This window comes from Perca flavescens, chromosome 23 (genome assembly GCF_004354835.1).
Source record: "Perca flavescens isolate YP-PL-M2 chromosome 23, PFLA_1.0, whole genome shotgun sequence".
NCBI classification, from domain to species: Eukaryota; Metazoa; Chordata; class Actinopteri; order Perciformes; family Percidae; genus Perca; species Perca flavescens.
In genome coordinates, this window is record NC_041353.1 from 434013 (window position 1) to 446512 (window position 12500).

Here is a 12500-nt window from a genome sequence, read left to right on the forward strand (position 1 = left end):
TTACCACCTACAGGTCTCGTCCCACCGCCACCTACAGGTCTCGTTACGCCTACAGGTCTCGTTACACCGTCACTTACAGGTCTCGTTACACCTACAGGTCTCGTTACACCGTCACCTACAGGTCTCGTTACGCTGCCACCTACAGGTCTCGTTACGCCGCCACCTACAGGTCTCGTTACACCTACAGGTCTCGTTACCACCTACAGGTCTCGTTACGCCTACAGGTCTCGTTACACCGTCACTTACAGGTCTCGTTACACCTACAGGTCTCATTACGCCGCCACCTACAGGTCTCGTTACGCCGTCACCCACAGGTCTCGTTACACCGTCACCTACAGGTCTCGTTACACTACCACCTACAGGTCTCGTTACACTGCCACCTACAGGTCTCGTCCCACCGCCACCTACAGGTCTCGTTACACTGCCACCTACAGGTCTCGTTCGCCACCACCTACAGGTCTCGTTACGCCCGCCACCTACAGGTCTCGTTAAACCTACAGGTCTCGTTACACCTACAGGTCTCGTTACCACCTACAGGTCTCGTCCCACCGCCACCTACAGGTCTCGTTACGCCTACAGGTCTCGTTACACCGTCACTTACAGGTCTCGTTACACCTACAGGTCTCGTTACACCGTCACCTACAGGTCTCGTTCGCCGCCACCTACAGGTCTCGTTACGCCCGCCACCTACAGGTCTCGTTACCACCTACAGGTCTCGTTCGCCTACAGGTCTCGTTACACCGTCACTTACAGGTCTCGTTACACCTACAGGTCTCGTTCACGCCGCCACCTACAGGTCTCGTTCGCCGTCACCCACAGGTCTCGTTACACCGTCACCTACAGGTCTCGTTACACTGCCACCTACAGGTCTCGTTACACTGCCACCTACAGGTCTCGTCCCACCGCCACCTACAGGTCTCGTTACACTGCCACCTACAGGTCTCGTTACACTGCCACCTACATGTCTCGTCGCACCGCATGCCTACAGGTCTCGTTACACCGTCACCTACAGGTCTCGTTACGCCGCCACCTACAGGTCTCGTTACACCGTCACCTACAGGTCTCGTTACACTGCCACCTACAGGTCTCGTTACACTGCCACCTACAGGTCTCGTCCCACCGCCACCTACAGGTCTCGTTACACTGCCACCTACAGGTCTCGTTACACCGCCACCTACATGTCTCGTCCCACCGCCACCTACAGGTCTCGTTACACTGCCACCTACAGGTCTCGTTACACCGCCACCTACCGGTCTCGTCCCCCACCGCCACCTACAGGTCTCGTTACACCTACAGGTCTCGTTACACCGCCACCTACAGGTCTCGTCCCACCACCGCCACCTACAGGTCTCGTCCCACCGCCACCTACAGGTCTCGTCCCACCGTCACCTACAGGTCTCGTTACACCTACAGGTCTCGTCCCACCGCCACCTACAGGTCTCGTCGCACCGCCACCTACAGGTCTCGTTACACCTACAGGTCTCGTTACACCTACAGGTCTCGTTACACTGCCACCTACAGGTCTCGTCCCACCGCCACCTACAGGTCTCGTTACACCTACAGGTCTCGTCCCCACCGCCACCTACAGGTCTCGTCGCACCATGCCTACAGGTCTCGTTACACTGCCACCTACAGGTCTCGTTACACCTACAGGTCTCGTTACACTGCCACCTACAGGTCTCGTTACACCTACAGGTCTCGTTACACCTACAGGTCTCGTCCCACCGCCACCTACAGGTCTCGTTACACCTACAGGTCTCGCCCCACCGCCACCTACAGGTCTCGTTACACCTACAGGTCTCGTTACACCGCCACCTACAGGTCTCGTCCCACCACCACCACCTACAGGTCTCGTCCCACCGCCACCTACAGGTCTCGTCGCACCGCCACCTACAGGTCTCGTTACACCTACAGGTCTCGTTACACCTACAGGTCTCGTTACACTGCCACCTACAGGTCTCGTCCCACCGCCACCTACAGGTCTCGTCCCACCGCCACCTACAGGTCTCGTTACACCTACAGGTCTCGTCCCACCGCCACCTACAGGTCTCGTCCCACCGCCACCTACAGGTCTCGTTACACTGCCACCTACAGGTCTCGTTACACCTACAGGTCTCGTTACACCTACAGGTCTCGTCCGACTGCCACCTACAGGTCTCGTCCCACCGCCACCTACAGGTCTCGTCCCACCGCCACCTACAGGTCTCGTACCACCGCCACCTACAGGTCTCGTTACACCTACAGGTCTCGTTACACCGCCACCTACAGGTCTCGTCCCACCGCCACCTACAGGTCTCGTTACACCTACAGGTCTCGTTACACCGCCACCTACAGGTCTCGTCCCACCGCCACCTACAGCTCTCGTTACACCTACAGGTCTCGTTCCACCTACAGGTCTCGTTACCACGGCCACCTACAGGTCTCGTTACACCTACAGGTCTCGTTACACCGCCACCTACAGGTCTCGTTACACCTACAGGTCTCGTTACACCGCCACCTACAGGTCTCGTTACACCTACAGGTCTCGTTACACCTACAGGTCTCGTTACACCGCCACCTACAGGTCTCGTTACACCGACAGGTCTCGTTACACCGCCACCTACAGGTCTCGTTACACCTACAGGTCTCGTTACACCGCCACCTACAGGTCTCGTTACACCTACAGGTCTCGTTACACCGCCACCTACAGGTCTCGTTACACCTACAGGTCTCGTTACACCGCCACCTACAGGTCTCGTTACACCGACAGGTCTCGTTACGCCGCCACCTACAGGTCTCGTTACACCTACAGGTCTCGTTACACCTACAGGTCTCGTTACACCGCCACCTACAGGTCTCGTTACACCGCCACCTACAGGTCTCGTTACACCTACAGGTCTCGTTACACCGCCACCTACAGGTCTCGTTACACCGACAGGTCTCGTTACACCGTCACCTACAGGTCTCGTTACACCGCCACCTACAGGTCTCGTTACACCGACAGGTCTCGTTACACCGCCACCTACAGGTCTCGTTACACCTACAGGTCTCGTTACACCGCCACCTACAGGTCTCGTTACACCTACAGGTCTCGTTACACCGCCACCTACAGGTCTCGTTACACAGTCCCCCTCACCACATTTTTGAAAGCTGACAGCTGTGCATGATGTTATTTTTTAAAACGGAAAGGTTCAAATGTCTGTTTATGAAAATAGCCGCCACGTGTAAACGTAGCGCCAGTGTGTTCAGTATCAAAGAGTAGACACAAGAAGCATGAGACAGCTCTCAGGGAACCAGCATCATGTTTTGGGGGTTTGGGGGTCCTGACCTGCCGTCCAGCCTCGCTGTTGTGCCGGTTGGCACCGCTCGGCGTGTACCCTCCGCCGGCGGCCGACGCGTTCCTGCCGGCGCCGTCGATGAACCTGCGGCTGAACCAGACCCCGTACTGGATGTGGTCCGAGCAGCCGCCCCAGTGCCAGCCGTCCTCCTCCGCCGGTGGCGAGCTGCCGCTCCGTGGGCGCGTGTCGCAGCCGCACTCCGTCATGTTGCCGTGGCTACAGGCGCGCGTCACGGCGTGGACCAGCCCGGCCGCCATCACCGCGTAGATGAACGCCGTTTCTTTGGTTCCTACGGGGCGAGAAAAGTTCAGTTAAACATCAGTTAGAAATACTGCAGCACACAGTTTATTACATTACATGTCCTTTATTTATTTTTATATATATATATATATATATATATATATAAATATATATATATATATATATATATATGTGTGTCTAGTTTATATTAGGTCTCTGTCTCTAGTTTATATTAGGTCTCTAGTTTATATTAGGTCTCTAGTTTATATTAGGCCTCTGTCTCTAGTTTACGTATATTAGGTCTCTAGTTTATATTAGGTCTCTGTCTCTAGTTTACGTATATTAGGTCTCTAGTTTATATTAGGCCTCTGTCTCTGTCTCTAGTTTATATTAGGCCTCTGTCTCTAGTTTATATTAGGTCTCTAGTTTATATTAGGCCTCTGTCTCTAGTTTATATTAGGTCTCTAGTTTATATTAGGCCTCTAGTTTATATTAGGCCTCTGTCTCTAGTTTATATTAGGTCTCTAGTTTATATTAGGTCTCTAGTTTATATTAGGCCTCTGTCTCTAGTTTATATTAGGTCTCTAGTTTATATTAGGCCTCTGTCTCTAGTTTATATTAGGTCTCTGTGTCTGTCTGTAGTTTATAATAGGTCTCTGTGTCTGTCTCTGGTCTAACAGTCTCACATGCTCCTGATCTCTTGATGTGGAACATGTGACGGACTGACTCCAAGCCAGATACAGCCATATACATACTGTCAGCATTACAGAAATATGATTAAAGTTCCTGTGAAATGCTTGTGATTGGATTAAATTTAAACTTCCTGCAGCCACGAGACAAACTGACTTCTGAACATTTGGATCTTTTGTTCTGTTTCCATCCTGTTGAAGAAGTTAAAGTTATTCTGTGTTTAATGAATGTTCATCTTAAACTGGAAACAACGAACAAAACTACCAAAAACATTGAAAAATACCACAAAACATTGAAAAATGTGACAAAAATATTGAAAAATGCGAAAAATGTGAGAAACGTTGAAAAATGCGAAAAGAAATAAAGAAAAATGTGATAAAAACATTGAAAAATGTGACAAACGAAGTTAAAATGCAGCAAAAAGTCGATAAAAGTGTCACATTGAAGAAAGGGTAAGCTAGCTACAAACATTTTGAAAAATGCCACAACGAGAAAAGCGTTACAAAATAACAAATACTTCAAAAAACTCGTCAAAAGTCGACGAAATCTTCACGTTGAAAAAGGGACAAAAACCTCGAAGAAAGCTCGAAAACATGTGACAAGAGAAGAATAAATGTTCTCCTGTTCTCACTCCAAACTCGTAAAATACGGACGCTGGGCCCGTTCTTCTTTTCCTAAACCCAACTGTCCCGGTGTCGTCCCGCGTCATGGAAACGTACCTTTAATAAGACGACCCACGACCTTTACCTGAACCTAACTGGGTCAAAGTGACGCCGATAGTCCTGACCCAGCGCGGTTAGTTCTGGTGCTAACGGAGACTTTTAGCGTCAATACACACACACACACACACACACACACACACACACACACACACACACACACACACACACACACACACACACACACAATACAAATACAGGTCCGTATTTACGCGATAGGAGTGATAATGAGTTGTAAATAGACCCAGATGAAGGTTCCTCACCGGCGGCCAGCTGCTGTGTGAACCGGGCCGGGTCGGTACCGGTGCCGATGGAGCAGTTCCAGCGCTCGTGTCTGAACTGGTTCTGACACTCAGCGATGGCGAGCCGCGCGCCGTCCCGCACGCTGGGCAGCAGGAACGGCTTCTTCCTGCAGATGTCCCGCTGCCGGGGACTCAGAGGGAGGTCTGCACACACACGGCTCTCTGGGACAGAGCCAGAACCAGAACCCGGGTCAGAACCAGGACCCGGGATAGAACCAGGACCCACGCCCAGCCACCTGGGGACACATTCAGCGTAGAGGGTCAAATAATGACACAAGTTATCTCAGGGGAGTCGGTTGTTTTCATAAAATCGCACATTTTATGAACGTAAAACACAGAAAGTGGAACATGCGCGCGGCCGAATCGAAGAACGCGTGTGGTTGTTGCAGATGATGAAGCTACAGATTAATAACTCACTGTTATAGCTGCGTGGAGACGCAACGAGGCTTAAAATAGTGAATGAAATGTCGGCATTTTTATCGGATATCAAGTTAACTGGGTAAAACAGCTCATATTGATTTTGAATAGATAGAGCAGAGTTTGGTGTAAAGGTGAAATCACAAACGAGGATTACTAACTCTCATCAAACACTCAACCAAACCCCATACAAATATTGGTCAATTTAAAACTGTTAAAGGACATTAAAACTGTACAAAAGTTCAGACATTTTACAAAAACAAAACAAATACTAAGAATAAAAAAGGTCATTTTATTTTCTAAAGTTGTGTTTATGAATGTTTTTAAGCCAAATTAAAGAGTTCCGGATTTATAAAGCGCTCCAACAAACAGTCATCCAACTGGCAGCTTTAAACCTTATTCTTCTGTGTGTTTGGATGAGAAAAGACTCCACAAGTAACTAGTACTTACACAAGCTCTGTATGTAGCTAGAGGCGCTGTGTGGAGAGAAAACTGCATTAAAAACCTGTTAAACTGCGTAATTGGGTAAATTTAAGATCGAGTTTGTCATTCCGGGAACTCGACTGAATACAATTAAAAGCAGATACACAGGACATCCTTAAATAGAAAGTTGTTTAAACGGACTTCGGCTCTGTTGGATAACTGCGTAAAACCGGCCCGCTCCAGTTTTATCGACATATTTTAAACACGTTATTAAGGTTGTTTGCTTCCGTGTGTTTTTATGGGAAAACGGATTAATCCCGATTACATAAACTGTCTGAGCTGTATGTAGAAGTTGTGTGTAGAGAAAATTGCAACTGAAATTGCATTAAAAAACCAACAAAGGGAATCCTTAAATTGACTATTTCTTTCATAAAGTTTTGTTAGGTTGATCTTCAACGTTTAGTTGCTTTATTGTTTAGTATCTTACTTTATGTCTTTGTTCAAAATAAATTACACTAAACTAATTGCGTGTGAAGCAGCGCGCTCCCGCTCGGCTCTCCTGCACCAGCTGATTCGTCAATGAAGCGATTCTGTTTATATATAGGCCTAGGTCTAAATGTCAGATTTTAAAATGTAGGCCTACTCGGGTTGTTTGCTTGTGTGTGTCTAAAGGCTGGATTAATCCCGATAAAGTAATGAGTATTTCAGCTTTGTGATCTGTTTATATAGACGCGGTGTGTAGCACAGCAAATTGCATTAAAAGAAAATCCAAAGGGAAGCCTGGAATTGGCCGTTTCTTCCATGGAGTTTGGTTTGGTTGGATCTCCAAAGTTAATGCGTAGGCCTAATTGAGGAAATTCAAGCGAGAGTTTGTCCCTCCAGGAAATCTACTGGATATAATTTATAGCAGATATACAGAGAAGCCTTAAATAAACTGTTTTTTAAACGGAGTTCGGCTCTGTTGGATCCCCGAAGGTAACTGCGTCAAACCGGCGCGCTCCAGTTTTAACGACATATTTTAAACATTTCATTCAGGTTTGCTTCTGTGTGTTTAGATGTGAAAAGGCTGATGGATCCTGATTAAGTGATTATATAGACGCGGTGTGTAGCCTATAGAGCACATTGCATAAAAAAATTCAAAGCCTTAAATTGGCCGTTTCTTCCATGGAGTTTGGTTTGGTTGCATCTCCAAAGTTAACTGCGTAATTAATCGCGCGTGAAGCAGCGCGCTCCCGCCCCATACTCACATCCAGGTGGCTCTGCAGCAGAGCGGACACACCGACACCAGCAGCAGGGTCAGAGTGCACATGTGTCGGCTCTCCATGGCCTCTTCATCTATCTGAGCCTCCGGGCTAAAACCCGGTCCGGGAGCTGATTCATTAATCCGGGTCCGATAGGATCCAATAAAGGGCGCGCGCGGCGGCCTCCGTCAAGCTCTGTCTGTGCGTGTGTGAGAGTGTGTCTCTCTGTCTGTTTCTCTCTCTCTCTGTCTGTCTGTCTGTCTGTCTGTCTGTCTGTCTGTCTGTCTGTCTGTCTGTGTGTGTGTGTGTGTGCGTGTGTGCGTGCGCGCGCGCGCGTGTGTATGCCTGCCTGCCTGCCTGCCCCGAGGATCCTCATTGGACCGGCAGCAGCTGACGTCACAGCTGGACGCAAATTGGACGGGCCGAAGGATCACAGAGACAAACCGCAGACTGTTTTTTTTTTTTTTTTGATTTTTGAATAGAGTTTGGTGTAGAGGTTAAATCACACAGCAATGATTACTAACCCTCAAACACCATACCAAACTCCATTCAAACATTGGTCAATTTAACACACATCGATACTTGACCATGTACAAAATGTCAGACATTTTACTAAATCCCGCTTAGTCTGCTCTATTATTTTGGCTTAATGCCGTTTTGACATTTGATGGACAATGATGAAACTAAATCAGTCAATTTATACAAGGAATTAGCTCAATATAAAGTAAAACTTTAAAACGGTTTGATTTTTGAATGAAGTTTGGTGTAAAGGTTAAATCACACAGCAAAGATTACTAAACCTCAACCACCAAACCAAACCAAACTCCATACTAATATTAGTCAATTTAACACTGTTAAAAGATATTAAAACTGTACAAAAGTTCAGACATTTTACAAAGATACTGGATGAATTCCACTTTGCCTGCTCAATTATTTAAATATCTGATTTGACATTTGATCGACAATGATGAAACTAAATCAGTCAGTTACTACAAGGATTAATGTAGAGTTCAACTTTAAACTGTTTGATTTTTGAATGAAGTTTGGTGTAAGGGTTAAATCACAGACTATCTAACCCTCAAACACCAAACTCCATTCAAATATGTGTCAATTTAACACTCCAATGAATACTTTAAATTAAGCAAAAGTTATAATATTTTACAAACCAATGGGAGTTATTTCCACTTTGCCTATTTTATTATTAAAATATCTGATTTGACATTTGATCAACAAACTAAATGAGTGAATTTCTACAAGGAATCAATATAAAGTGAAACTTTAAACTGTTTGATTTTTGAATGGAGTTTGGTGTAAACTTTGTAGTTTGTATATTTTTCACATTATCATCCAAACACAGTTATATGTAAAGTAAAACACCTGAAATATGAAACATGTATTTTTCTAAACATCTTTTTTTCAGCTTGATTAATAAATATCATTTTGTCAACTTTTACTCACTTTTTCCAGAGCTTTTTGAGTATATCTCCAACTATCTGATGGTCCCGGGACACGTCGGCATGTTTAGAGAAAAGCGACAAAAACATAAAAAAAATTGTAAAAAAAGTCGGGATAAAAAAACTAAAAAAATATTCAAGAAAAGCAACACATTTTCTTTTAAAAAACCTAGAAAAGAAACTTTAAAAAATCCTGAAAAAAAGCAAAAAGAACCTCTGAAAATAAACCCCCAGGAGGGCAACAAAAACGACAAAAGAATTGTAGAAAAAAAACCTTGAAATAAAAACATTAGAAAAATGAGGAAAAAAAATAAAAACAAACTTTGAATTTTTTTTCTCTAAAAAACCATTGAAAAAAGACAAACGTCAAAAGAAATTGTAGAAAAAAAACTCTAAAAAAAAAGGCAAAAAAATCTGAAAATAAACCTCTAGGAAGGAAGTGTCTAAAAACAATTTAGAAAAAAGGTGAAAAAAAAAAAACCAAAACAACCCAGAAAGGTGACAAAACTGTAAATTAGGCCTTTAACTCTTCAACAAAGGACAAGGACAGCCGGTGATAAAATGTCAGATTTATGATTTAACATTTAAGGAAAAGGACAAATATTAAAATGTATAAAAAGCCAGATTACACTGGTGATATACGGAATACAAACAGATTTCATGTTTTCACAGCTGTTTCCATGTTTCAGAGAGCAGAAAAGAATCCTAACATTCATATAAATATATTTATATATTCTATATTCCAGCATGTCAACATGTTTAGAGATTAAAGGCACAAATATACATCTGTAGAAAAATATAAGCAGATAGAGAGAATCACATGAGAGGTTTTCACATGATGATATGTTATTATAACAGTTAGCTCTGAGTCTTTGGTTCTGATATCAGGATCATATAAAAATATATATCAATATAAATATGTAAGGAGGCCCAGAGAGACAGAGAGGCTGCTGGGAGACCGAGAGACGATTAAATATGAGATAGACTACAGTCTGGATATTTCTCTCAGTATTAAAGTTCTCAAACTCAGCTCTTTTTGGGAAGAACTGGAGCAGGTTTTAATCTCTGAAAAGCTTCAGGTGTTTAGTCTCTTATTAAGAGTCAGTTTGTGTCCATCTTGGACCTGTCTTTCCGTTCTGTCCCTTTAAGAACTCGCTTTGTGGTTAAAATCCCCAAATAATAAGACCAGTCCACCTGGAGGAGAGAGTTCAGCGCTGAGAGGTTTCTTTGGGACACAGGCGGCTCAGCAGGATCTCCGAGTACACCTGGTTCACCGCTCCCCTCACGTGATAGGCCGAGGCTTTAGGCCCCGTTTCCTGGGCCGTGTCCCGCGCGTCTGATTGGCTGCTGAGCTCTGGTGAGGTCCGGTTAGTCGAGGACGGAGCGTTGGACCAAAAACTCTCCACCTGTGACGGCAGAAGAAGAGATTCAAAACAAGGTGTCACATCTTCTCTGATTGGTCGGTTGAGTCTCAGCCGATGTATGTGTATTTGAGTGTGTTTGTCTGCGTGTGTGTCTGTGTGTGTGTATGTGTGTGTGTCTGTGTATGTGTGTGTCTGTGTGTGTCTGTGTGTGTGTGTATGTGTGTCTGTGTATGTCTGTGTGTGTCTGTGTATGTGTGTGTCTGTGTATGTGTATGTGTATGTGTATGTGTATGTGTGTGTGTGTGTGTGTCTGTGTCTGTGTGTGTGTGTGTGTGTCTGTGTCTGTGTGTGTGTGTGTGTGTGTGTGTGTGTGTGTGTGTGTGTGTGTGTGTGTGTGTGTGTGTGTGTGTGTGTGTGTGTGTGTGTGTGTGTTACCTCGTGGAAGTGGCAGGCGCAGCGTCCCTGCAGGAACTCTTTGTGTCGTCCCATCGTAATGCTGAACGTGTCAATGACCTCGTACCCATGATGCTTTGCTGCGGCGATGATGTCACGGTTCTGTCTGTCGAGATCCTGGATCTCTTTCTGAAAACATCAGACCAGAGTACAGACAGAGAGAGTTTAAAATAGAGAGGGTTTACATTTTTATAAATAGCTACAGAGAGTGTTAAACCCTGCTACACAATGCTACACCATGCTAGACCCTGCTACACAATGCTACACCATGCTAGACCCTGCTACACAATGCTACACCATGCTAGACCCCGCTACACAATGCTACACCATGCTAGACCCCGCTACACAATGCTACACCATGCTAGACCCCGCTACACCATGCTACGCCATGCTAGACCCCGCTACACACTGCTACGCCATGCTAGACCCCGCTACACAATGCTATACCATGCTACGCCATGCTAGACCCCGCTACACAATGCTACACCATGCTAGACCCCGCTACACCATGCTAGACCCGCTACACCATGCTAGACCCCGCTACACCATGCTACACCATGCTAGACCCGCTACACCATGCTACGCCATGCTGAACCCGCTACACACTGCTTTCGCCATGCTAGACCCCGCTACACAATGCTACACCATGCTACGCCATGCTGAACCCGCTACACACTGCTAAGCCATGCTGAACCCGCTACACAATGCTACACCATGCTGAGACCCGCTACACAATACTACACCATGCTAGACCCTGCTACACAATGCTACACCATGCTACGCCATGCTGAACCCGCTACACACTGCTACACCATACTAGACCCGCTACACCATGCTCGCCATGCTGACCCCGCTACACACTGCTACACCATGCTAGACCCGCTACACCATGCTACGCCATGCTGAACCCGCTACACACTGCTACGCCATGCTGAACCCGCTACACTGCTACGCCATGCTAGACCCGCTACACAATGCTACACCATGCTAGACCCGCTACACAATACTACACCATGCTAGACCCTGCTACACAATGCTACACCATGCTACGCCATACTACATAATGCTACGCCCTGCTAGACCCCGCTACACACTGCTACGCCATGCTAGACCCCGCAACACAATGCTACACCATGCTAGACCCCGCTACACACTGCTACGCCATGCTAGACCCCGCAACACAATGCTACACCCTGCTACGCCATACTACATAATGCTACGCCCTGCTGCTATGTCATGCTACATCATGCTATGCCCTGCAACACCAAGACTCTGGTTCTGTCCGAGGTTTCGGTCTGTTTAAAGGAAGTTTTTCCTCACCACTGTCCCACCAAAGTCTACCTCTTGGGGGGAATTGTTGTGTCTCTGTAAATGATAGAGTGTGGTCTAGACCTACTCTACCTGTAAAGTGTTCTGAGATAACTCCTGGTAGGATCGGACACTATAAATAAACAGGAACCAGAAGCGTACCAGAGTGAGCGATCGGATCCCGTCTACAGGAAGATGGAAGCCCATCCCCAGAGACTTCACCACCACCACCATCTCCCCCAGAGACTCTCTGAGGAGACAACACATTCATCGTCTTCGTCACAGCTGGAAATTAAGTATGTTTTATAACCCAATCCACTTTATTTATAGAGCACGATTTTAACAAACAGTTTCCAAAGTGCTGCACAAAAAGATAAAACAGAATAAATGGATAAAACAATAAAAAGATGAGGTACCCAATATAAAGATAAAAGCAATACAAATAAAAATTAAAAAAAATAAGTAGAATAAATACAAAACTAAAAAGCACTGCCCGCACACAATAAAAATATGCAAGTATACACATCAGATCAACACTCTACCTAACAAATAACATCGGGTTGAGATATACT

The 12500-nt window shown here is 45.9% G+C and overlaps 2 protein-coding genes across 2 annotated transcripts in view; both read right to left on the bottom strand.

The window, feature by feature from the left end:
- The window catches only part of wnt16 (wingless-type MMTV integration site family, member 16), an 8916-nt gene extending 1352 nt beyond the window's left edge, over window positions 1-7564 (bottom strand). Inside the window, exons 1-3 of the mRNA XM_028571002.1 lie at window positions 7356-7564; window positions 5230-5504; window positions 3308-3606 (exon numbers count right to left, since the gene is read on the bottom strand). Of these exons, the coding sequence (XP_028426803.1) occupies window positions 3308-3606; window positions 5230-5504; window positions 7356-7432 (651 nt within the window). The 5' untranslated portion in view covers window positions 7433-7564. The remainder of the gene's footprint in view (window positions 1-3307; window positions 3607-5229; window positions 5505-7355) is intronic.
- Window positions 7565-9406: 1842 nt separating this feature from the next.
- Window positions 9407-12500, bottom strand: part of cped1 (cadherin-like and PC-esterase domain containing 1) — a 12658-nt gene continuing 9564 nt past the window's right edge. The window contains exons 6-8 of the mRNA XM_028570800.1: window positions 12091-12178; window positions 10603-10749; window positions 9407-10209 (exon numbers count right to left, since the gene is read on the bottom strand). Coding sequence (XP_028426601.1) covers window positions 10012-10209; window positions 10603-10749; window positions 12091-12178 — 433 coding nt within the window. The 3' untranslated portion in view covers window positions 9407-10011. The remainder of the gene's footprint in view (window positions 10210-10602; window positions 10750-12090; window positions 12179-12500) is intronic.